This window comes from Myodes glareolus, chromosome 10, assembly GCF_982192425.1.
Source record: "Myodes glareolus chromosome 10, mMyoGla1.1, whole genome shotgun sequence".
Taxonomy (NCBI): Eukaryota; Metazoa; Chordata; class Mammalia; order Rodentia; family Cricetidae; genus Myodes; species Myodes glareolus.
Window position 1 is genome coordinate 17,321,010 of NC_142035.1, and position 27,328 is coordinate 17,348,337.

At 43.8% G+C, this 27,328-nt stretch overlaps 1 protein-coding gene across 12 annotated transcripts in view; it reads left to right on the forward strand.

Annotated features, from left to right (window-relative positions):
- Window positions 1-27,328, forward strand: part of Ptprt (protein tyrosine phosphatase receptor type T) — a 1,106,759-nt gene that overhangs the window by 816,552 nt on the left and 262,879 nt on the right. For all 12 annotated transcript variants that reach the window (XM_085697063.2, XM_085697062.2, XM_085697064.2 and 9 more), the window contains exons 10-11: window positions 6,825-7,026; window positions 8,315-8,417. In XM_085697063.2, the coding sequence (XP_085553189.2) occupies window positions 6,825-7,026; window positions 8,315-8,417 (305 nt within the window). The remainder of the gene's footprint in view (window positions 1-6,824; window positions 7,027-8,314; window positions 8,418-27,328) is intronic.

Sequence of the window (27,328 nt, forward strand, 5' to 3'; positions counted from 1 at the left end):
ACATATAGACCTGCCTAGATACATGAACACACATGATGGGCAGGAACAACACACAAATGAGCTTTAAGTGTAGCACAGGGGTCAGGAACCCCTTTCTATAAAAGGTCAGAGGACATATTTTGGGGTGTGTGGACCGTACGGTCTGCCTCAGCTGCTTAATTCTGCTGCCTAGTGTGGAAGCAGCCATTGGAAACACAGATGAACACTCTGCCTGTGTTCTAATGAGATTTTATTCCCGTAAGAAGCAGGTGATTTCCAGATTTGACTCATGATCCATGTTCTATCAAATGTTTGACTACTACCAACAACAACAAAAAAGCCAGCAACATTAGGGGAGACTGATGTGTGATTAATATAAGGTTAGCGAATCAAGGGAGAGATGACTTGCTTATCTGTCTTTGAGACTATAAGATAGGAGTAACCGAGAACCGCAGAGGGTATCCATTTGAAGTATTGCCTTCAGTGAGGTCTAAAGATGAGGAGCCATGCCTTAAGGAAGAAGCGTGGGGAAGGAAGAAGTGTCCCAAAATGATCCATTAGCCTGTTCGAATGTCCTGTGGTTATTAAAGGGACTATGAATCCTTTAAGATAGTGAAATCGGTCTGTCAGGCCAAGGCGGGGTCACAGAAGTCAGCCCAGATCCTAAGCTGGCTACGTCCAAGGGACAGAGGCAGTCTCACCCCTCGGGACCAAAGAAGCAGTCACGTCTTGTGACAAGATATATGAGATTCCTAGCTATTGATTCCACTGTTTCCAGCCAGAGAAAAGAACAGCCTCTTGCATTTGGGTGTAGCCAAATCCAGTCTCCAGACCTCTAGATTCATGTGTAGCTGGGCTCCGTTTCTTACTAGCCTTTCATTTCATGCTTGCCAGCTAATAAATGTTCTCCTTGCGCCACCTCCAGAGAGTCACGTCACCCTCCTCGTTGGTGGCCATGGATCCAGCACATTTCTCTCATCTTTCTGCCTCCCTCCCTGGCCTGATCCCCCACTAACTTTGTAAAACTTGCAAGTTAAATTTTTCAAAGACTGTTTCTGACAAAGCAGTGGGAATTAGATTTGGTGAAGCCCTTCATAAAAAATTGAAGACATGCTATATTAACATACATTGATTTATTCATAGTGTTTCATTACAAGTAAGTGAGGATCCTGTAATACCAGGAAAGGTTAGGAGAGCAGGGGAGCGTGGTATATTATATTGACAGCTCCGTCGAAATTGAGTCACTTTTGGATTGAATTTGGAGTTCAGGAAAGAGCCGGCTGGTAAATAAGGCATGAGCTTTCACTCCGAGTGTCCGTATATCAGAGGCATTGCTGCCAGCCCAAGGCAGGGTCTCTAGGACCGATTTTTAGGAAAATACAAAGGCATCTCCTTTCCACTGGTGCACCGGAGTCCCTGGCCTCAGGCACACCTCTGAGCATCTCCCTCTTCTGTTGCTAGGAAACGAGAGTCCAGTTGTACACTTTTCTTCACTTGCCCTCTGCTCTGGACTCACCCTGGGCTTCTCTCTGTGTGAGCTTTTCCCCACCTCAGGCCCTTTCCCAGCCTATTGTCTCTGCCTGGAACTTGCAGAGCTTTTTCCTCTGCTGTGACTCCATTCCACCTTCAGGTTCAGATCTTTTCTCTCCTAAGTAAGGGCTGAGCATTGCATCTTGGTTTAGTATTGCTCAGATGCGGGCTCTAAGCTAATGATTTGATGCTCAGCAAGTGACTGGGAAATGTAAGAAGCACCAGTTTTAAACAACAAGAAAAGACAGGGACAGGAAACAGAAAGTAAGACATATATATATATATATATATATATATATATATATATATTACATACAATATTATTCTGTATACCATATGTAGATATGTATCATATAAATTATAAATATATATTGTAAATAAATAAAATGTATGTTTGTAATGTATATTGTAAATAAAATGTATATATTTACAATATATTGTAAACAAAACTTTATTTTAATTAATTATTTTGTTTTATTTGTGTGCCTGCGTGTACAGGCATGCACATGTGCCATGGCATACATATGAAGATCAGAAAATAGAGTAAGTACAGCTAAATCCCTAGATTGTCATGGAACCTAGGGAATTAATATGGTCACCTAAGGAATTAAAGTGCCCCAACCAGAAAAGCATGGAGAGTGGGGGCCCCACTAGTTTCTGAGTTTGGGATGGAAAGATGGTTCCATCAGAGCATCCTAAAGCTGTTAGCCACCTGTGGATAGATGTGCATGTGTAGACTCTGCTTCTGAAAATCCAAGTTAACAATACTTGGAGTTTCTCTCCCTGAGCTCACTCTGAGCCTAGCCAAGACTAGCCTCTCTCATTAAACACATGGCACCATTGCTACATCACTACTGCCTTATACAAGAAATCACTCTATCTCCACACAGTTGCTTCCTATGCCAGGGATAAAAAACTGTTCACTTTCTTAATAACGGATACATGCCTCCTCTTTGTCTTGATTTGCCTGTTCATGGAGAAGTTTTTTATTTAAATGGTGTGTGTGTGTGTGTGTGTGTGTGTGTGTGTGTGTGTGTGTGTGTGTGTGTGTACAGATGCTATGCTGCACATGTGGTGGTCAGGAGACAACTTTGGAGAGTTGGTTCTGTCTTCTGACCTAGCTGAGGAAGGGACTCTTGTTTTGCTGCTGCACTGCATACTCCTAGCTACCTGGCTGGTGAGCCTCCTGTCTCTGCTTCCCAGGTTGCCACGAGAATGCCGGAATATAGATGCCCATCATATTCACTATTTATGTGGGCTTCAGGCATCAAACTTGGTTTGTGTGACTAGCCATTATTGCCTGCTGAGTTACCTAGCTAGCCCTTAGCAAAATATTTCTTAATGTAACAAAGATTTTTTAAAAACAAATTAAAGGATACTATTTATCAGGTGTTGCAGTTGTCTGTATGAGACCTGCTCAAGATCAAGCCAGTCAAACATCTGGCGTGGTGGGGTGGGGTTCATGACAGCTGACGGCTTCTGGACAGGGAGACGCAGTTTTCCTTATAGGTATGGCCTCTGGAAGGTCAGCTAGGCTCCAGGGGGTGGCCCCACACCTTTGAGTATGGTCAGTACAAACTGGACTCAGCAGGATAGTGAAAAGAAAAAAAGTTGAGCTGGAGGGGCGCCTCAGAGATTAAGAGCACTTGCTGCTCTTTCAAAGGAGCTGGGTTCAATTCCCAACACCCACACCAGGCAGCTCACAATTTTCTGTGGCTCTAGTGCCAGAGGACCAGAAGCTTTCTTCTACGTGCTGTGGGTACCAGGCATGAACATGGTACCCATACATACATACATACATACATACATACATACATACATACAGGCAAGCACTCGTGAATATAAAATAAAAAGAATCTTTTTCATAAAGTTGGGGGGAAGTTGAGGAAGTAGGGAAGGATCTGGGAGGAAAAGGCAGAAGGGGAAGGATTGAATATGATCAAAATACTTTGTATGCAATTAATCAAAATACCATGTTAAAAGAATCCTGTGTAGGCTACTTTAATAGCTATTTGATTCAGGCTCGTGGCACTCACAGTGTCAGCCTGGGAGGGCAACCCAAACCTCAGAGTTTGTTAGATACTTTGATAGCAGGGAAAACGCAGAAATCAAGGGAGGGCTTCAGGACTTAAACACCCTAGTGCCGTAGCCACATATTGAGGCGACATCTGTCAGGGTCCAGCCTTGACAGGGTTCACACATTCCAGAGTAGGGGCATGTGGATTAGAAAAATTAGGTAGGAGGAACAGAGATACAAGAGAAATAGAGACATAGGATAAAACCGGAAGGGCTATTCTGCAAATACTGAATACGCCCTTGTTTATTTTCCATATGCTTATATACTCTAATCCAAAAAAGAAAGGAAGGAGGCAAAAGACTGTTTTAACAGACACAAAGGACAAACAGAACAATCAATTGCTTCAATACTTGAAATATCAAGCAACTATATCTTTTAGTAAAATATTCTGTTGTTTAGGCAGGACATATAACAACCACATCTTAGACCAAGCATCCTGTAGGCAGCTACTCCCTGGGCCAAACCTCCTGTCATATCCTTGAAGGAGCAGAGATAGGCTTGACTTCTCTCATCTTTGGTCAAGGTGGAGCAGATCCACCTCAATGAGCCACCTTAATATCCAAAACACCAAGTAATCACACCGTAGGTCAGAATGTCTTGTGTGTAGCCATTCCTTAAGTCAGACTTCTTGTCAGTAACTTTGGAAGAGTATGAGTAGGCTTATGCTCTCTGACCTTCAATCAAGGTAGCATGAACCCAGTTCTGTGGGCCCCCACACCCTAACATTGCTGTTACATCTACCTTGTGTCCAACGGACACAGACAATTCAGGGATTTGATTGTTGTCAACTCATGAACGGGTTATCGTGGAACATGATCTTCACCTTAACGTCTGTCTGCAGTGGATCAGAAAATGTAACAGTGGGTCCCCATCACAGATGGTTTGAAAAGTGCTGATTTGATGAAAGTTATTTCCAGTTGAGCATCTTATGAAAATAACTATCCCGATTCCCCCACAAGATGTGGGCAAACACTACTGGTGTGTAGGATATGATACATGGTCCACATTCTCTTTCATGTGTGAGACATGCATGTATGTGTGCATGCATGCTATCCTGGGCACGGGGATATGTGTGCATATGGAGGTCTGAGCTTGGTCCTGGGAATCCTTTTTAATCAATCTCCCACCTTATTCATTAAGGCAAGTTCTCTGTATCAAACCCAGAAATTGACAATATAGGCGGTGTCACTTGTGGAATTACAAGGCTGTCACTATGCCCACGTGACATCTACATGGACTCTGGGGATACGAAATCCAAATCCCTTGCTTTCTACCTGGCATTTCCTTGGATTCTGGGGGTCTGAACTCTATAGCTATCTTACTTATGTGCAAGTGATGAACCACAGAGCAATCCCCTCAGCCCATGGTCTGCATTTTTAACAATGGAGATACTGCACTTTGGAAAGTGGCTAGGCCAATTGAGTTATACTCAACACCAGATACATACCAGATCTCTAAGATTTTTGAAATGAATTATGGAATGTGAACTACCTCATTAAATGTTTTCATGTTGACAGGCTGAAATGATAGTATTTTAGATGTATTAGGTATGAGATATATAAATTAGATAAATTTGCTTTATTGTTACTACAGTATATTTTTACTGATAAGATATCTTTGACAGTTTTATACATGTATATAATATTTTCTGATTATTCCCTCCTCTTTCATTCTCTTATCCTTTCCCCACCCCTTCCAGCTCCTAACTGCCCTACAATTCTCTTTTCAAACTCCATGGCTTTTGTTTTGTGACCCCTTGCGTTTAAACTGGGCCATCTGTGTATGGGTTCAGAGCACTTATTTGAGCCCGGTGGATTCACCAGTGGGTTCATCAATAGAAACTCTGCCTTCCTCTCACCTAGTCTGTTAACTGACAGAATTTCAGCAGTAAGTGGTAAGGCCCAATGTGCTCCTTCCTAGTTTATAGCTTAACTGTTGGCTGGGTCATTCTTTTGTAGGCCAGATGCCAGTATTGACAGCAGATAGGAATTCATGATTTCCATGGCAGTGTCATGCTTAAAAGAATGTATTCTGCGACGCTTCTTTCTAGCTTTGAGCTCTTGCACTCGGCTGTAATGATCTCTGTGATAACCTTCTTAGGATGTGGTGTGAATGCCTTGTTTAGGGCTAAGCCTTCAACCACCATTTATTCTCAGAACCCTGTCCAGCCACAAATTCTGCATTTGCTTATATTCACTGCACAGATAGGCTTCCCAAATTTGGGCAAAAAGTGTCCTTTGTGAGTACAAACATAGATGTATAGAAGGCAGCTTGATGTTATGCTTGTTTAACTAAACAGCAGTGTAGTGGGTTTCCCCACTGGTGCCTAAGACCTCCTCAGTCACAATTATGTGACTGGGTATGAAGTACCAGGGATGGATTAACTCTCATGGAGTGGGCCTAAAATTCAAGCAGAGAATCATTGGTTACTCATATAGCATCCATACCATTATTGTGCAATGTAGTTCATAGAGTTCACAGCTGGGTAGAACCACTGGTGCCTTTACTCCCTGCAGCACCCTGTGTAGCACTGTTTGACACTGCCATGAAAAGTAGACAACAGGGAGGAAGCTTCCAGCTCAATGGTTGTTTGATTTATATATATTTGCATTCAAGTGTGGTACCTTTAGGAACAGAGTTTCCCAAATCAACAGCCACAGAGGTATCCCACTCCTGAAGCTGAAAAGTTTGTTTAGTGACCCATTGCTTCTAGGACTGACATTATCTATCCATGGGAGGCATCTGTCAAAGAATTATTCTATGTCTTTTAAATTGGATTACAAGGTAACAAAGAGAGCAAGTTTCTAGGTGGCTTTTCAGATCCCCTTCATTTTGGCTAACCCCTCTCTATTCTGCCATCTCCCCATCTTCTATCCTTCATGCTGATTAAAGCTTCCCACCTCCAGCAACCTCCCTACCCACCCACATTTTACCTATGTGTAACTGTTTCCCCTCCCTCTTCTTCTTCTCCCACAACTGCCGTCTTTCTAAACTCTGGCAGTTGGGGGGGGGGAGGGATATAGAAAATGTAATGGCACACTCTGGTTGTGTTAAACATGACTGTTCCATGGGTGTGTCGGTAGAAACCCCGGGGCTGCAGTTGTCTATACTGTACCAAGTGTAACATGGGGCCTAGCTTGCCTCTCTTCTCCTTGCTGCTGCTGCTGCCCCTCTCCAGTGAGCTCCCTTAGTTACCGAGTACAGCATTTAAGTGCTTTCTTTTCACTTTGTCACACAGATTAACTACAAGGCTGTTGGCTCACTGGATCCAAATGCTGACCTGTCCAGCCAGAGGGGAAAAGTGTTCAAACTCCGGAATGAAACCCACCACCTCTTTGTGGGCCTGTACCCAGGAACCACCTACTCCTTCACCATCAAGGCCAGCACAGCCAAGGGCTTTGGACCCCCTGTCACCACTCGGATCGCCACGAAGATCTCAGGTATCTCTTTTAGAAAGAGAAATGGGGTGGGTTATAGTCCTGTCTTCTGCAGCCTTTATAATTTCCTGAAGTAAAAAGAGTCAGAATAGACCATCACTGATGGCAATTGAACAATTTAGATAACGATGTCACTATTTGGCTGAAAAACGTCCTATTGATAAACTTTCTGAAGTTCACCAAGTAACATGCCCTGGGGTGGAAGGAGAGAGAGAGAGAGAGAGAGAGAGAGAGGGAGAGAGAGAGAGAGAGAGAATGTATATATATGAGAGAGAATGTGGGGCGCACATAAAATGGTTTGTAAATTTGTTTTCCAAATAGAATACTTTCCAGTATAAGATACCTACAACACTGCCTCTCATGAAATACCGGATGGATGGATGGATGGATGGATGGATGGATGGATGGATGGATGATTAAGCTGTGCTAGCCCAAGACTGCAAACTGTCTCTACCAGTGGGATGCATCACACCCTGGGAGCATTAAAACAGAACCACTGCAGAATGCTTATTTACAGTTTCCATATTTTGGAATATCTATTCAATCTGATCTGCATGCATATGTATTTTGCATGTGGTTTTACAAAAGCCATGTTTTTTTTGTAGCTTAATGTTTCCACTTATCCTCATCCCATAAGTATTTCCCACACTGCTGCGTGGCTTTCATTATAATGTCTGTCAACTGGATGGACGTAATTTAATTAAACACTCCCTTGTGGTTGAATATATTTGGTGTTTCTACGTTTTTATAAAATAGCGCTTCAATAAACATGTTACAAAATAAAGTTTAAATCGTTGATTGGGATTATAACTTCAGGATTAAATTCAGAAATTGAAAAAAAGCATTAAAAGAGATGTGGGTTTTAATGGCTCATAATACAAATGGCTAAATTACCCTTTCAAAGAATTAGATTTAGTCACACTCCTGTGGGGGGAGAAGGTCTTAGAAAAAAATGGAACAAATTCATCTTTGTTTTAATTTGCATCTAAATTTGTTTAAGGAGGTTGACTCTGTTTTCGCATCTTTATTAAGGACTTATATATCCTGCGCATTCCTTTTTCCTGCATGGGAGAGGCGCTTTTTGATGATGCTCATGCCTAACCCCCCTTCAGACTGTTGCATCTGGAGTGAAGCTGCAGGTGGGATGCCAAGGCCCCCCATGCCGAAGGCCTCTGATACCACAGGGTTCTCACTCTCTACCTCTGTTCAGCCAGGCTGAGATCAAGGGGGCATGTCGAGGGGCGTTTGGTATATGAAGTCCTCAAGTCCAATTTCTCTCTCTCTTGCCCAGCTCCATCGATGCCTGAATACGATGCAGATACACCACTTAATGAAACAGAAACCACCATCACAGTGATGCTCAAACCTGCCCAGTCTCGGGGAGCCCCTGTCAGGTGAGGAGCTATCCCTTGTGGCTTTCTTCTGCTATACCTCATGCATCTCCAGGTGAATCACATGACTGGCAGTGTGCCTGGATGAGATAAGCCCAAAGCCAGATTTTCCCCAAGGAAGAGGGTCAGCAACTCTAAGCTCAATTCAGAGGCAAGGGCTGAGCCAGTGTCTTATTTCCCCACAGTGGGCATCCATTCAGATGCTCACCTGGTAGGGACCTCAAATGGTAAAGGTAATTGTGGGTGGAAAACCTAGATACAGGAATCTTTGCAAGACACCCGTCTCACTGCCATAACAGACAGACAGATGTCCTGTGTTCTCCAGGTAATCTGCTCACATAGTTCAAATATGAGCCCAAGGGACTGGTTCAGTCCAGAGATATGTGGTGTTAAGAGTCCCACAGGGGCTATATTTTTAGGATCTCACTGCTTATTTTTGTTGGGGCCCAAGAACATCATTAACTTGTTGACTTGCGAAAGTTCCTAACTATCAGGATGGGCTGGCATTTATTTTCAACAAGATCCCCTTTGCACAAGGCAACAAAATTGACTGCTGGTTTTGCTCAGAACTCTGGGTCTCAGGACCTCAGTCCATTGAAATGAGAAGAATGTTAGGTAGAACTTCCAGATTGGCTCAGTTTAGTCCACCAAGCACGTACCAGATTTCTTATACGCAATGGATGGGATGTGGGGACTGGAGACAATGATTCACTGAGCACATATCTTCATTAGTTTAAGTGCTTGGGCTATGGTATCAGCTGGTGATATGTTCAAAGGAAGCCAACCTGTAGTTAAAGAAACAGATACATGGCATAGGTACAATGCTGTGCAGTCTTATGGGAATCTTCACAGCAGCTTAGCAGCACTCAGAGAAAACTCTCAAAGAAGGTGGCACTTGGTTGTATAAGGTTTGACTTCTGACAAGTGTCCAGTATGAACCAGGTTGGCTTATTAAAAAAAGGAATCAATCATGCTTTAACCTATAGCAGGGGCAGAGGAAGAGATGGAAAGGAATCGGTGGGTCTGAGAGGCGTGGACTGATTTGAGGACCTTGGGGGATCTGTCAGGGATTGACTTTTAGCAGCATCACCTTGTTTCCTCTGGGGGTTAGGAGACCAGCCTAGAAGGAGGCTCTTGAGATACATAGTCCTGGTCTTCATTTTCAGCCCTCATTCAACTCTATCCAGAAATTATAGTGGTGGGACCAACAGAACGAACCAACAAAAATGCAGAAGTTCTTGCCTAATCTGAAGCTGGGTGATGGCCCTCTTTACTGGGCTCAAGGGATGCAGCCCTGCAGCAGGTTGGGATGATGCTCATGGGCCTCTTACTATAGGATGTCAGAACTGTCCTTCTTCTGATAATTCAAAGAAGATATTGGCATTTCAAGCCAAGGTACTCCTTCCCAACTTTCCCTCCAGCTGCTCTGATACAGCATCCTCATTTAATTTTCCATTTATACTATGAGCCGGTGTCTTCATTTTCAGAGGAGGAAGCTGAGATGCAGAAACAAAGTAAAGGTCCTGTGAAGCTCCCCCCACCCACACACACCCCAGTTTGAAGATATGGAAATAGACAAACAGAAGCTAATGAGTTGACTTAGACCGTGAAACCAGTGGGGCAGGCAAGATAAGATGGAAGCCCAGTTCTGACCCTAGCTCCACATTCATTTTACTGAACCACGCCATCTTGCTAGGAGGATGGTATGCATGACATAGCTTGCTGACATTTCCATCTTTAAGAATTAAAGGAAATGTCACTGCTCAAAGGGGAAATGGTTGGTGTCTAGAAATCTCTGGCTGCTTTCCTTCCCAAGGCCCCGGTTCACTGAGAGTGGGTGTACCCTCTGTCTCTGGAATTATTTTCAGACCAGAACTTGGGCATTTGCCAAGGGGAGGAGACCAAGCAACGACAAAGAGGGGGCCTTTCAGGACAACTGCCGTGAGAGCAGAAACACTGCTATAGATTTTAGTTGCAGTAATCTGATTCTTACCTGGGCATGAGCCCGGTCATGAGGGTGTGCATCTTGGAGGCAGCTGGACACAGCAAATATTTATTGAGCATTTGCTATGGACCAGGAGGTGAGCTAAGCAATCTGGGTGTCGCATGAAGCTAGAAAGGCCCTCTCTGCTTTCTTGAGTGAGGCTCACCATCTCGCAAGGGTGTCAGAGAACAGATCGGCAGGTGAGACAACAAGCCAATACGTAGACAAATGAGGTCACAAAACAAGTAGATGGTTGGGGTGAACTGACTTTCTAGATTGAGAGGAACTGTGGGCACGGTGGAGAGGTGAGCTGCGTGTGGGCAAGCTGGCACTGAGCTGCTCTGGACACCGGGAATCTGGAGCAGGTAGGAAAAGTGACCTGGTTGTTCTGACCCCAAAGGCTTGCTTCAGGTGTCTGGCCAAAGATGCCTTGAATTATATTTTAAAGTAGAGAAGGTGTCCTAATACCTGAGAGCATGGTATGGTAAATGCAGTAGACAGCAATTTGTAACGTGTTTCACATAGACAGAAAAATGTAAGTGTTCCCAACACAGAAATGATGTTTCAGAAGCCCAGTTACCCTAAATCACTCCTGATATATGGTATTTTCAGGTATCGAACTTGTGCTCAGTAAATACAAGTATCATATGTCAATTTAAAATTAACCATGTTTAAGGAAATAATTTGGTCTGGCAAGATGGCTCAGCAGGTAAAAGTGCTTGCCACCAAACCCAATGCTGTGAGTTCAATTCCTGGGCCCCGCATGGTGGATGAAAAGACCTGATGCATGCAGACTGTCTTCTAATCCTTAAACTTGCTCGTCGTCCCCCCCCCGCAAATCAACAAATGTAAATGTATAAAAAGACATTATTATGACAATATTTTTACTTCTGTTGCACGGTCTGACTCTAAGTATTCCTGTGGATGAATTAGTTGAGAGCTAGCATCTCTATTTCAGAGAGAAATTGACATCTGTGATGTTAAACGAGAGGTTCCAGGTCCTGGCGGGGAAAACCAATTGTTTAGTTCATCTTATCAGGGCTGTAACACAGCACCCAAACAATTCAAAGGAGGAGGAGTTTCCCTGGAGGTCACAGTTCCAGGGTATGGTCTGGCAGGGCAGGAAAGTCATGGCTACAAGAGACTGCCCGGAGTTGCATTGTATCCTCAGGCAGGAAGCTGTGAGTGATTCTGTTGCCGTTTCCCTTTCTCCTCTTCAGTCAATCCAAGACCACACCCTGTGGGATGGGCTGCCCACATTGAGGATAGGTCTTTATGCCTCAATTAATGCATTGTAGGAACCCCCCTCAGAGGCAGAGAATTGTCGCCTGCTCATTCTAGATCCTGTCGGGTTGACAACTTGTGTTGACTGTCAGTTAGTTGAACATAGGACAGGCTCTGAGATCGTTGCTGCCTCACTAGTTTGCACTTCTACTTCTACTGTGTCCAGGAAATCTGGAAGAACTTTTGAGAGGATGCTGTATAGTCAGACATTTTTCCAGCTGGGAGATGACTTTTTTTGGGGGGGGTCCTCCAACTCTGGATTGTATGGGCCCAGCTTGGTCCTTTTGTGTATTTAACTACTTGGTTCTCAGATTCATACCGAAGCCTTGGCCCCCAGGTCTCTGAGCAGTCTTTTCTTCCTCCAAGCCACAGTGCTTAACCCCTGACAGAGCCAAATTCCCAGCTCCCACTCTTTGGAAACCTCCCAAGTTTGACTCCTAGTAGGGCTGAGAATTCAGAGTGAGGAAGGGAACATTGAAGAGCCGACTGCATGAGGTTCCTGTACCCTCACCCTCCAGCCAAACCACCTCGGCAGCTTGGCCTATTTTTCTAATACTCCACAATGGAGATTTATTGCTTTTGTATTGCTCTCCTCGGGCCTTCAAAGATTTATTGGTTTTTAAGTGACAGAATCCCAGAATTGCTTAAAAGATCAATCAAATGGTGACGAGAATCTAATATTCAGCTCTGACTCGAACACGCCGAGCCTTCTTCCCCCACGCCCTACCTGTCATGCTGATGTATCTGTGGTAACCTTCATAAGAAAGTAACTTGGCCATGAATTAATCACCCATAATGCAGTTCCTGCAGTGAGAACGGGGGCTCTGTAACAAAATCTGTGGGAGATGCTCCCCGGCTACAGCAGACTTCTTGCGAGTATCCTTTCCCATCTCGCCTCTCTTGTCCATTTTGTCACCTGCGTTGTCTCTTGATTTGCAAATCATCCCTGCATGGCAACACTGCTTCTCTAGTCCAATTGTCCTGGTCAGCAAGCATGCCCTTGCTGATGTGTTTGTCAAGAGCATCTCTCTCAGGTCCATCCCCCACCACACTGCTGGAGTGATCCCTGGGAAGCACAAATTGGATCAAGTTAGCTTCCCTGCTTAAAATTCTTAAATGGGTCACTAGTTTTCTATTGCATTAAGTTGAAGCTTCTTAGCATGAAATTCAAGGCCTGTCAGCATCTGCCCTTAACCTTATTCCTAGTTTCATTTAAATTCACTCTGTCCCTTTACCAGGTTTTACTCAACAGTGATCCATGTGATTCCTTAGTGGTTTTTCCCTGCATGTTTAACTGTGTTATGCATGAATTTATAAGCTTTCTTTGTTTTGAATTTTTGTTTGTAATTTTATTGCTTTGGTTCCTTTGTTTTGGTCCCAATAGACTTGAAGGCTTAGCACTATTGGGTCTTCTTCACATGGGATAATGCCTAGCCCATAGTTGGTGCAAACAGACAAATAAAAACACAAAGGGAAAAGAAAACCCAACAAGTAGTTGCTAAAGTATGTGTTTATTAAATTCAGCAAATATGTCGTGCCAACCTTGTCAATTCCAGATGTCAAGGCTGTGTGAATTTTCTTCAGCTACCTTCTATCTCACAACAGATTGTTATAAGATAGGTCTTTCTCTAACAATAAAAACTCCCTTCTTTGTGAACTGTCTGGTAGGATCTCCGCTGACCACATGTGACTGTCAAGCACTTGACACATTCCTGCCGTAACAGAGGAACTGACTTATTTTATGGTGGTCACTTTTGATCAGTGTGATATTTCAACACAGGGGCAGCACACACACACACACACACACACACACACACACACACACACACAAAACCCAACTTTCCTTTATCTACCCTTTACATGGACTTCCAAACTCTAGCTACCTTTGTTCTGCATTCACGCAAACTTTGCTTGATGTCTAGAAAAGAGAGAGACAGCATTTGTTCTATGGCTTTTCGTGTTTGGCTTATTTCGTTTGGCACAAATTTCTCTGGATATATTCATTTTCCTGCAGATGATGGGATTTCATCTTTATTTATGGCTGACTAGTTCTCTGTTGGGTAGATATACTGCATTTTCTTTATCCACTCATCGCCTAGTGGGCATCTAGGCTGATTCCGTGTCATTCCCATTGGCCATGTATCCTGTCGTGGGGTAGCTGGATCATAGACTGAAGCTGACTTTTTTCCCCCTATGAGTTTCTTTTACTTCACATCCATGCTAGCATTATTTTTCATTTGATTTTGATAACAGCCTTTTTAAATAGAGTGAAATGATACTTCCCTGTCGTTTTGATTTGTATTTCCCTGGTGGATAATGATACCAAGCTTTGTAAGCATGTTATCAACCATTCCTCTGTCTCCTTTTGAGGACATAGTGACTACCTCCGATTTGGGATATTACAGGTGTATAAGGGCAAACAAGTGTGAAAAAGATACAAGTGATGATGAGGCTGTGTGTGTGTGTGGCTAGGGGTTTCCATGACAACTAAGTTAAGTGCATAGGCATCCAGCATGAGCCTCATGGATGTGGAAGCTGGAGGACTTCCTGGCAGCAGTGCTGCCTAATTGAGAGCTATAGAATGAAGGATTTTTTTAAAAAAAATTAATTCATTTTACATACCATCCACAGTTCCCCCTCTCACCCCTCCTCCCACTCCACCACACCTCCCTCTAAAACCCACCCCCCATCCACTATGTAGAAAGGGTAAGGACTTCCATGCGAAGTCAACAAAGCCTGGCACATTAAGTTGAGGCAAGACCAAGCCCCTCCCCCTACATCAAGGCTGAGTAAGGCATCCAACCATAGGGAATGGGCTCCAAATATCTAGCTAGTGCACCAGGGATAGATCCTGGTCCCATTGCCAGGGGCCCCTCAAACAAACCAAGCTACGCAACTGTCTCCCACATGCAGAGGGAGTCCCATGCAGACTCACCAGCTGTAGGTCTAGGGTTCCTGAGTTCCTCCAAGCTTGGTTCAGCCGTCTCTGTAGATTTCCCCATCATGATCTTGACCACCCCCTTGCTCATGTAATCCCCTCCCTCTCTTCGACTGGACTCCCCGAGCTCTGCCTGGTGATTGGTTGTAGACCTCTACATCTGCGTCCATCAGTTATTGGACAAAATCTCTATGACGACAGTTAGGACGCTCACCAATGTGATTACAGGTGAAGACCAATTCAGGCATCCTCTCCACTTTTGCTAGAAGTCTTAGCTGGGTCATCCTGTGGATTGCTGGGAATTTCCCTAGCACCAGGTTTCTCCCTAACCTCCAATGGCTCCCTCTATCAAGGTATCTCTTTCATTGTTCTCCCACTCCATCCCTTCCCCAACTCGACTCTCTGGATCCCTCATGTTCTCACCCCCTATTCCCTCCCCTTGACCTCTCCCTGCCCCCAGTTTACCCAGAAGATCTCATGTATTTCCCCTTACCAGGGCAATTCATGCATCCTTTTTAGGGTCTTCCTTGTTACCTGGCTTCTCTGGGATTAGGTAAAAGGTTTGTAGTCTGGTTTTCCTTTGCTTTACATCTGGTATCCACTTATGAGTACTATGGAGGAGGGAGTTTGTGAGTGAGAGGAATCAACAAGAGTCAAGGCAGAGAGGACACACAGGGTGTCTAGGAGCCATAAGTAGTTCAGTGAGCAGAAACAGAAACAAGATAAGAAGATGGTGGCAGAAAAGGGGGTGAACAGGAAGGTCTTTGCTTTGGGTTTAGACTTCATCAAGGCCTGTGGAAAGGATATTCAGCAGATGCCCACATTTGGTCCTCTGTGTCATTGGTGTCTGTTCATGCCACTATGCAGGTGTGCCATTCATTACCTTCCCAGCATCCAGGCCAGCAGCCACATCCCAAACTGTCTTGCCTCCATTATGAACTCAGAATGCACCATCTCTTCCAGTGATGCAGTCTGCCTTCGCCACTCTTTTGTAGGGACTTGTGTGTGAGTGTGCCAGTAACTAGGGCTCCTTGAGTCCAGGAGCTAGATTCTGCAGCCCACCTAAAACCTTAGAGCGATATGTTCTTCCCACCACATCTGCCTACCCAGTTGGCAGAGTAGGACAGAATCAGATATGGCTTTATTATTCAGCTGCTTCACTGGGTAGTTCTGGACCAGCTACCTGATTCTGTGAGCCTCGATTTGCTTGTTGATAAGTGGAAACATCTGAAAGTCAACTAACATGGGTTTAGGACGACTGTCAGTTTCTAGGGATTTTCTAGTCATACTGTTGAAGGAACTGATGCCCCTCCCCGCCCCAGCGCTAGGTGGTCACAAGCAAGTTTATCTCCAAGCTAATGTCTGTATGCTGTGTGTGTCCAGATACTCCGGTGAGGTGGGTAAGAATGTAGATGATCTGGGAATTCAATATACTCAAGAACTGGAAGGGACCTCATAGGTAGTGCACAGGTATCCTGGGTATTTCTCAGGGACCATCTACAAGGTTAGTTAGGACGTGTGGCATGTTATTATGGCTTCTGGAGGCATGGCATTGCTCCAGCCTGTAGGATCAGATGTACAAGACTGAACAGCAGAAGTCAATGTATCTTGCCAATGCCTTCCAAAGGTCACGGCAAGTTATGTTTATTCCCTGATGAGAATCCCCGGGTCTTGACAGGAGCATCTAGTTACGACTGCACATTCTGAAATGCGCAGTGATTAGTTACAGTACAAATTAGAGACCCAGCCAAGAAACTTTACTGGGAAGAAAAGCAAACTGTTGCCAAATTTCCTCTAGGATTCCTTTAATAATGGCAAAGCCCTGAGTGGGAGCACACAGAGCAACCACAGACGGGCTTTGCTGGTCCGTGGAACTGCAGCGAGCAAAATTGGAATCATTATCATCTGATTCTCAGACACCAGCATATGATTGTGTCCAATTAGGAAGAAGAAATGAAAATTTGGAGGATTTATTAGCATGGGGGAGCCCGAGGAGTTTGCGAGTCCCAGTTCACATGGAGACAGATGAGAAACAGCAATTGCAATCATTCTCTGAGCCGTGTTTGTTTTGCTCAGTCCCCACAGTTCTCTGGGTCACCTTTGCTGGGGCCTGGCTATAAGGAGTCCTGTGTGCCCCACTTTTCAGGGAGCATGTGGTGGAGATGAGAGGTATTTCCTATAACCTGCGAGACGATTTAGCTCTGTAAGTAACTAACCCGGCTGGTATCCATTCCCAAAACATGCTGGGAGTGCATCACATGGGATTAGAGAATACGAGGAGCCAGATACAAAAAGCAATGAAAATAATTCCGGAATAATAGGATGCGTGCTGTTACAGCGTTCTTCCCAAAGCCTAAATATGGCACTAAAGGAACACACTGCTTTCATTAAAGAGATATGGAACTTCCTGGACACTCCCAAGGAGACAAGGGTCAGTCCTGTATTCAAGTACAGAGCTACAGGCAGACAGATAAGTCAATCTTGCTGCAAAAGCAAATAAACAAGGCAAAGTGTATGAGGCTGTAGAGATGTTGATTTGCTTCACTGTGGTAACCTTCTTTGCATCTCTCATCTGTCTTATTATCTCTGGCTCCATGCATAACTTTGATATACATAATAAAAGCAGATATAGATCTTCTTAAGAAAAGAAAAATTGTGCAGGGAAACCCCAGTGAGGGTTCCATAGTTTAGTCAGGCGTGAGTTCACTTCAGCTCACCCTAGGTGCCTTGCAGCCCTCCCTTTATAAACCATCCCACCCACCTCCAACCTCACTGGCAGCCCAGCAATGCAGCTTACCAAGAACTGGCCCTGCTGTTGGGATTTGGGATTATATCACTCGGGCTCAAACCAAGGAGGAAAAACAGGTGTTTGGAGAAGAATATTTTAAATGGAGCAGTCGACGGAACATGAAGAGTGAGAATGTTCTATTTTGGACTGTCTGCCATCTGGGGAGATGGAGAGTGGGGCTGTTATTGCCGCGCGGGAAAGAAGAGTGTGGTTGCCATGTTCACCTCCTACCACAGCGGCTATTTAAACTCTAGAAGTCTGTGGTGCTGGAGAGGCGTCTGACAGAGGTTTGCATTTGAAAAGTCCAGCATCTATGTGGCATCCAAAGACACAGAGGGAAGAGTGACCTCATTCAGGGAGAGCGCGGAGACGAGCTGGCAGGACAGAGCTCTGTGACACGCTACCTAAGGACTGCTCAGAGGATGGAGAAGGACAGGCTTGTGAAGGAGAAGTAGAAAGAAACCCGGATTAATATGACTGTATTTTAACTTCTTTGTAAAACATGAAAGTTGAGTAGCGATTATGGGATGGGGCAGAGGAAATGGCAAACATTTTTACTTTAACCTCTAATAGAAAATAAGAAAGAGGGTGAGAAAGACGACTCCGTGGTGGAGTATGTACTGTTCATGCAAAGATCTGGAGTTTGAGTGCCAGCACCCATATCAGGCTGGTCATGACTGGTCGTAACTCCAAATCCAGAGGGATCTGACACCTCCGCCATTCATGAGCACCTGGCCTCATGTGCTACTACCCCCACACAGACATACCATTTTTTAAGAAAATTAAAAGGAAATAAAAAATGACACATAAGTTTACCTAGAACAGTAGGAAAAGGAAGATAATACTGTTAACCAAAGTACTCAACCTGAACCATCTGGGCTAAGCTTGCTTTAAAAATAATATGGCAGTAAGGGGCCCAGGAGCTAAGAGCTCTCGCTGTCCTTGTGGAGAGTCAGTTTTCAGTGCACAGCACCCACACTGGGTCGCTGCCCTTGGGGAGAGTCAGTGTTCAGTGCACAGCACCCACACTGGGTCGCTGCCCTTGTGGAGGGTCAGTGTTCAGTGCACAGGACCCACGCTGGTCACTGTCATTGCAGAGAGTCAGTTTTCAGTGCACAGCACCCACACTGGGTCGCTGCCCTTGGGGAGAGTCAGTGTTCAGTGCACAGGACCCACGCTGGTCACTGCCATTGCAGAGAGTCAGTTTTCAGTGCACAGCACCCACACTGGGTCGCTGCCCTTGGGGAGAGTCAGTGTTCAGTGCACAGGACCCACGCTGGTCACTGCCATTGCAGAGAGTCAGTGTTCAGTGCACAGGACCCACATTGGGTAGCTCACAACTGCTTGTAGCTCCAGCTCCTAGAGATCCCGCACCCTCTTCTGGACTTCACAAGCACCCCATGAAACTGTACAAACACACAAGCACATATACACAATGAAATATGAAAAACATATGTTGTAAAAAGTATAAAAGTAGATGTGTGTGCATGTAGAAGAGATGCTGAAGGCTGGCAGGCCACACTGTTGTCAAAGAATCTATATAAAGGGAAGAGATGGGATAAAAGGGCAGCTAGAAAACATCATCTTGAGTGAGGTGACCCAGACCCAGAAAGACAATTATCACATGTACTCACTCATAAGTGGTTTTTAAACATAAAGCAAAGAAAACCAGTCTACAAATCACAATCCCACAGAACTTAGACAACAATGAGAACACTAAGAGAGACATACATGGATCTAATCTACATGAGAAGTAGAAAAAGACAAGATCTCCTGAGTAAATTGAGAGCATGGGGACCTTGAGAGAGGGTTGAAGGGGAGGGAAGAGGCAGGGAGGGGAGCAGAGAAAAATGTAGAGCTCAATAAAAAATTTTTTAAGAAAAGGGCAGGGAATTACTGTCCTTGAATAAGATGCTAAGAAGGCAGGCCATAATAATAATAACCCCTGTAGAGTAACATGGTTATAAGATACTGGATGCCTAGAACCAACTGCACAAATATGCTTGATGTATGGTCCTGTACTCAAGGTGAAAGTCTCCAAAGTAGGGTATATCAAGGAACAATAGACTACACAAAGTGTGGGAGGGTTGACTAAGTAGATACAGTCCTATGATGCTCTCCAACAGGAGAGCTCAGGAAACCTCTGCAAGAGCAGCAATGACTGCAAGATGCCTTCCCCACAATCTCCTCTTTCTCCCGCTATTATTCCCTGCTGGCTTCTACTTCTTGTACGGTTCTGGGCCCCAGGACAGTGTGGGCCACTCTGTGTCTCAGCTTTTGAGCATGTGATGACCAGTGGCTCACAGGATCTCTGTCTGCAACTGCCAGAAGGTCAAACTTTGAAACCCACCTCCATCTCATGTATTTCCATATCATGATCCATTGGTGTTTTTCTGAGCTAGCACGTGAATTTGTGCAACCACAGTATTCAAGAAGTCTTGCTCTTTTGCAAAAGTAATGTCTGCTTTCTCTGCTTGGAGCTGCTCAGAGAGCTGCCTCCTCACAGTAGCAGTAAGAGAAACCCTGGATTTGGGGCAGTAAAAGAAGACCGTAAAGGGCCGGGCAGTGGTGGCACACCTCTTTAATCCCAGCACTCGGGAGGCAGAGGCAGATCTCTGAGTTTGAGGCCAGCCTGGTCTGCAAAGCCATTTCCAGAACAAGCTTCAAAGCTACCTAGAGAAACCCTGTCCCAAGCAAACAAACAGAAAAAAAATCCAGAATAGCATAAAGATATAAATATTACAGACTATGTGGCTAGGGAAAAGAATTTATGATTGCCCCAACCATTACCATGCATCCCACCCTTTTCTGGCCTGGCTACAGCTGCATAGGTTTCCTGTTTGGCTAGTGTGTTTTCACTTAGATACTGATTCTGGAAGAAATTTTTAAAAGCTTACAAACATATAAAGAAAGTGTCAATTTTAAGAACAGAAAGTAAGAGCCCAAATAAGAGAAAAAAAATTGAGATCATGACTTTAAATATGAATTATCTAATACTGTAGCCTCTTCCTGTATGTGGCTATTTAAATTAAATATATGAAATCCCTGAAACCCCCTCTCTCCTCGGCTCAGCAAATTCTGTTATGTTTCTGAAGGAATGGGAATCCTTGAAGGAAGATGTCCAGGGCTGTTCTTGGGGATTGGGATCTCTCTCTTTTTCTGCTCAGTAATCCTGAACTTGTGGTCTTCTGAACACAGGATGGCTAATGTATTTCTAGTATAGACTTTGTACTCCTGGGGAGAGAAAGACTGTGAGGTTGTAACTGGATTTATTATCTCAGTATTATCTGTCCTCTTTAAAGACCCAGAAATGCCATCTGGCAACAGTAATAACTTGGAGGATGAACTATGCACGTGACTATCGAAGTTTTAAGGAATTTGTGAGATGTATGGTTTGTTGGTGTTGGTGTTTGTTTTCTTAGTCAAGGCCAGGAACGTGACTTCTTTAAGCAAAATTGACAATCCTTTCGTAAAGGAAAAAAATTAAAAATATTTGATTGGTCATCTAGCACTGATGTCCACAAAGCATAAACTCATGGGTACACAGCTTCATCTCCCTATTCAGCGTTCCCCATGGGACATCAGTGAACTGACCATTAAGACGCTTTCCTGCAAAAGTTAGTGGCTTATCATAGACTTATCTGGATCTTCCTTGGTTCTTCTGGTAATAAACATATTTTCAATTTAAAAAATAAATTAAATATATGAAATAAAATATTAGTTGTCTTAGCCACATTTAAAGTATCCAGTGTCCATGGGTAGCTATTGGATTCAATGTTAAACAATATTTCCATCATAGTAGGAAATCGTATCTTCTGCTGTACTGGACCCTACAAGGGTTGATGGAAAGAGGTCCTGTTTTCATGGAGATCATTTATGCGAGTATTTGAGAGTAGAGAAAGTCTAGAGATCCTTCCACGAGAGAGGAACAGAATGATGAGTACTTAGAAACAGGCATAGAACAAGAAGTACCTGGAGAAGAATGAGCCCTGGCATCGGGTGACTTGCTACTGAGACCCTGGCCTGCTGAACTAGAGCTACAGAATTCGACTGTGTCATCTTCCCCAGGGATAACAACTTCCTAGGGATACCGTTACGTGGTTACTTCCCATATGACTCAGACTTCTGTAAAACATAGTTACCTGGAGAGCTGGTCCACCTGCAGGTGCCTGGCCATGTCCAGGGATAAAAAGATCGTATCCAGGAATCTGCCGTTAGAATCCATTCCCGGGTGGCACTGGTCGTGCTGACCCACACTAGAGAACTAGGGATTTGGCCAATAGGAGGCCCAGAGGGAGAAAGGAGTCTATGGCACCTGTACAGATAATCACAGTTCTCTATGGTGCTGATATTGGCTCCTGGGCCTGTAGTAGGAAGCGGTTGTTTGATATTCTATAGGGATATCGCCCTTGCTAATTGTGCAGATTTTAGAGTCCCATGTCTCTTCGGCGGTGTGTTTCAGCATTCAGATAGCAGTGTTAAGCTCATAAGTGCTGATCCAGAATCTCTGCCAGTGAATGCCTTTATTCCTGTCCATACGGGGGCTAAAAACACACCCCTATTTTCTGATGATGACAATGACTAGTGTCTGAAATAATTCGTGTTGTGTTGGTGCATGCTGATGGTGTATCTGAATATATTGCTTCTATGCAGATGTTGGGGCGTAGGTAGAAGACGGATGTGGGGTAAAACTGAACATCAGACTATGAACAAATCTGTATTCTTTTGTAGATGTCTGGAGCAGCCTGGGAGAAACAAATCCATTTCCAACTTTCACTCTATAAAAAGTTCTATATTTTCTTAGATCAGACAAAATATATTGAGTGCCGAAATGCTGCGGCAGTATGGGTGCGTCACTCAGCTGGGCTGGAGTCTGTACGCATTGTCCCCCCGGGCCAGTTTTGATTATGTTCTTTTTCCTTTTATTGCAGTCAGCAAATCTGAATTTGCTATTGTGGGGAGAGCAGGAAGATGAGGAGAGAAAAGAAGGTTTTTAACCTTCAGAAAGTTCAGAGGTTCCGTCTGAATAAGCACAAAACTTTCAGCGTGCCTCGGAATTCCTTGAATTGGCAGAACTGCTCAGCATCCCAAGAGAACTACCTTGCATGCAGGGATCCGGGCCCTGCTTTGTGGCCAAAAGGCAGAGCTGAGATTGCGAGTGGGAGAGTCAGACAAAAGTGGGAAGAGAAATGGAGACGGGGGAGGGGGCTCAGTACCGATCAATCTAGGATAAGTGTTAGATAATGGTTCAGTGTCTTCATTTCAAAGTCATTTGCTTCCTACAGCTCACAGGTAACATCTCCTGTGCCGGGACACCCTGTTCTTGCTTAATTGAATTTAGTTCCCAAGGATAATTGCTAAAACAGTTCCCAGTAGTGCAATGTTTGTAAAGTCACGGAAGGACGGAAGGAGTGGAAGGAGGGGAACGACTGGGATACATATGTATCCACATGGGCCAGATGTTCGAAGACAATGCCTAGTCTGTGACAAGCCCACATGCCCCAAATCAAGGGACTTCTCTTTGGCCTCTACAGCTTACAAGTGGCTCCACTAAAACTGGCGCTGTCTCCTCATCAGGGCCCCGTGGAGCTGAGTGTGAAAGGAAACAATCACTTCCACTCAGGTTTGGAGCAATGTGTTTCCCAGGCTTAATTATAGCACAGGTATATAAATTACAGAAACATGTTAATGCTCCCATGATTAAAATTATAGAGTGCCTAATTGAAAAAGCATAAACTGAATTGAAGAATTCCTAATTATAGTTTGCTTTGAGGTGTTAATTTCCTCCATAACGAATGCATAATTTCTTGGAACCTAAAAGGGTGGCCTCTGCATTGGCACCTAGACTCCCGGAGGATGGGAAAGAGCTCTCATTGCTCATAGCACAAGAAGTTAACTTAGGAGGTTTGGCTAGGCTCTAGACCCCAGGAGAACCTTGTTAGGGAGCTTGGAAAGAATATTAAGCTGGTGGAGACCTTATGCCAAAGCTCTGCACAGTGGGATCAGGGCAGATGAGGAGCCTTAGGGTAAGAAACATTTCTGTCTCCTAATCTTCATCTTGTTCATATTGGTTTTGGTGAAAGTTTATGTCTTCATGTCTTAGTCTGGGATTCTCTGTATTACCTGGGAATTCATTAAAAATCAAAATCTGGGCAGAGGGGAACAAGCAGATGGCTCAGCTGGTAAAGTGCTTGTTGTCCAAGCAGGAGGTCCTGAGTTCAGATCCCTAGCACCAACATTAAAAGACAGATGTGATGACACACTCCTGTAACCCCAGTGATGTGGAGGCAGAGAAAGAAGGGTCCATGGAGTGTGCTGACGGGTCAGTCTAGAGGAACCCCTGAGCTCCCGGTTCAGTGACAGAATATGACTCAAATGGATAGAGGGAAAGGAAGGGAAGGAGGGAGAGGAGCAGGAGCAGAAGAGGGTGAGAGCATAAAAGTGCCAGCAGAAGATATCCAGTGTTGACCTCTGGCTTCTGTAGAAATGTGCACAGACATATGCACATATACCCACGAACATGTACATACATATGTACGTACACACACACACACACACACACACACACACACACACACACACATACACACACACATTACAAGTGTTCAAGTCTCACCAAAACCTACTGACCTACTAAATCAGAAATCCTGAATCTGGAATTTAGTAAGGCTTCCAGAATATTCTATAATGTACACTGGAATTTGAGATCCAGATTCAAGAGCAAGTCATAGACACTCAGCCATAACTGGCTGAGTTCTCTTGGGTACCTGCTCTGGATAGGAATGTGTAGATAATGTCCCAGACAGCCTTCTATTTTACCGTTATAACCATGCTGCGAAGTAGTAAAAGGTGACCCTCACCTGATGTCTTTAGGTGTTGAAGGGATTATAGGGCCACACAGGTTCCAATGTGACATGTAGTAGGCATTTCCAAGGACTGTCATGTAGTTTGCTAACGTAAATGTCTTTACTGATGGTTTGGAGGATGTGCCACAGCGAGAATGAAAAAGACTTGGCAAACACGAAATCTGACTATACACAGGGAAGTCTCCTAAATCCTCTTATCTTTGCTATCAGTGGCATCATTCGTGGCAATGCATTCTCTCTGAACAGTGATGTTAAGTACAAGTGACATTGCTCATAAAGAAGCTTTAAATTTGGGGGTTAAAAAATCCCTGTACACAGTGACCTCAGCAGCCAGGAATCATCTCTTTAGGGACTCTGAAGTGCAGAGAATTTAGTGTAAAAAACACTATGAAGTCTTAGCAGGGGTCATCTTTGTGAATTCCTGGGCATTTCCCTGGCACCAGGTTTCTCCCTAACCCTATAATGGCTCCCTCTATCAAAATACCTCTTTCCTTGCTTACCTTCTCTGTCCCACCCCCAGTTCAACCATCCTGTTCCCTCATGTTATCCCCACCCCCGCTTCACCTCTCCCCTCCATGCTCCCAGTTTACTCAGGAGATCTTAACTATTTCCCCTTCCCAGAGGCATCCATGCTTGTCTCTCTTAGGGTCCTCCTTGTTACCTACCTTCTCAGGGGTTGTGGATTGTAGCCTGATTATCCTTTTCCTTATGTCTAATATCCACTTATGAATGAGTACAAATCATATTTGTCTTTCTGGGTCTGGGTTACCACATTCAGAATGTTTTTTTTTCTAGTTCTATCCATTTGCCTGCAAATTTCAAGATGTCATTTTTTTTATGGCTGAATAATACTCCATCGTGAAAATGTACCACATTTTCTTTATCCATTCTTCTGTTGAGGGCATCTAGGTTGTTTCCAGGAGTTGGCTACTATGAGTAATGCTGCTATGAACATAGTTGAGCAAATGTTCTTGTGGTATGAATGTGCTGCCTTTGAGTATATGCCCAAGAGCAGTATTCCTGGATATTGAGGTAGATTAACTCCCAATGTTCTGAGAAACCACCATACTTATTTCCAACATGGCTGCACAAGTTTGCACTCCATACAACAATGGAGGAGTGCTCCCCTTACTCCGCATCCTCTCCAGCATAAGTCGTCATCACTGTTTTTGATCTTAGCTATTCTAACAGGTGTAAGATGGTATATCAGAGTTGTTTTGATTTGTATTTCCACAAAGGCTATTGACTGAAGGAGCAAAAGTAGCTCCTGAAGCACCAATGCATTCAAGGTTACTTCCCACTTTCTGTTCTATCAGGTTCAGTGTAACTGGATTTATGTTGAGGTCTTTGATCCACTTGTTGAGTTTTGTGCATGACAATAGATATGGATCTATTGGCATTCTTCTACATGTCAATATCCAGTTCCAGTTATCCCGGTGCCAACCATTTGTTGAAGATGCTTTCTTTTTTCCATTGTTCAATTTTGACTTTTTTGTCAAAAATTAGGTGTTCATAGGTATGTGGATTAGTGAAGAAGGTGCCTGAACTGGTCTTCCCCTGTAATTAGATTGATGACCCTCATAAATGTCATCATAGACCTCCATCCAGTAACTGTCGGAAGCAGACTCAGAGATCCACAGCTAAGCACTGGACGAAGCTCCAGGAGTCCAGTCAAAGAGAGGGAGGAGGGATTTATGAGCAAAGGGGTCAAGATCATGATGTGGGAAACCACAAATACAGCTGACTCATGCTAGTGGGGACTCATTGACTCTGGACTGTTAGCTGGGGAACCTGCATAGGACCGAACTAGGCCCTTTGAAAGTAGGTGGCAGTTCTGTGGCTAGGGCAGTCTATGGGGTGGGGACCAGGGTTTTTCCTTAGTGTATAAACTGGCTTTTTGGAGCCCATTCCCTATAGAGGGATACTTTGCTCAATTTAGATACACAGGTTGGTCCTTTCTCAACTTGATATGGTAGACTTTGTTGATTCCCCATGGGAAGCCATACTCTTTCTGAGGAATGGATGGGGTATTGAGTAGGGGGAGCAGGAGAAGGGAAGGGGGAAACTATGGTTGTTATGTAAAATTTAAAAAAAAATCTTTTAAATAAAAATCGTTATGTAGACATGTTAATTCTACTGACTGTCAAGCTTCTTTTTCCTTTTAAATACACAACAGACACTGTGTGTGTGTGTGTGTGTGTGTGTGTGTGTCAGCATGGGAGGGCTATTAGCCAATGTGTAGCCATCTGAAACAATAAATTTATATGGATGACTTATAACATTGTTTCAGGTATTTGCATGATTTTTAGCCATTTCCCATATAGTTGAAAATTTGGGTCATTTCCAGTTATTTGTTGTTATAAATAACTCAGTTATAATGGATTTATTCATGTTTTTATTTTGATATTTTACCTGTAAGTAGGAAAAAAATCCCCAAGAATAGAATTACTATAATGAATAAAATGAAACAAGGAACAACATGTCTATTCACACATGCAGGTACCGACAGTCTGTTCATTTGCGTTAACCTTTTCATTCTTTGATTTAAAAATTCAAGCTAATACATATACATAATTAGAAAATCAAATAGATGAAATCCTCCTCTACCCCATGATTTACAAACCCTCCCTTTTCAGCCCCATAGGTGACTACGTTTTAGTTATTTATTTTTTCCAAAAATTGGTATATCACTAAACAATGTCCCATTTTAAGATTATTGATTACAGATATTTATCTATTTACCTCTTGCTTTTATAGATGAGAATTCAGCTGTCCTAAATCATTTAATATCCCTCTCTCTTCCATATTCCCAGTGAAGTTATTCTCCTACTTTTTAAATATAACTACATACATAATAGCTAATTTTGTAATTCCATCAAAGCAGGTCACTTCAGAGCCAAGTGGTATACTATTTTTAATATAGCATCATGTAATTTACTTAAAGCTTACTAAATGCCAGGAGGTAAGTCATTTGCATATGCCACCTCCCTCAGTTAATTCTTGTCATAACTCTATAAAATAAGAGCTGAGAGGGAGATTGGAGAAATGCCTCCG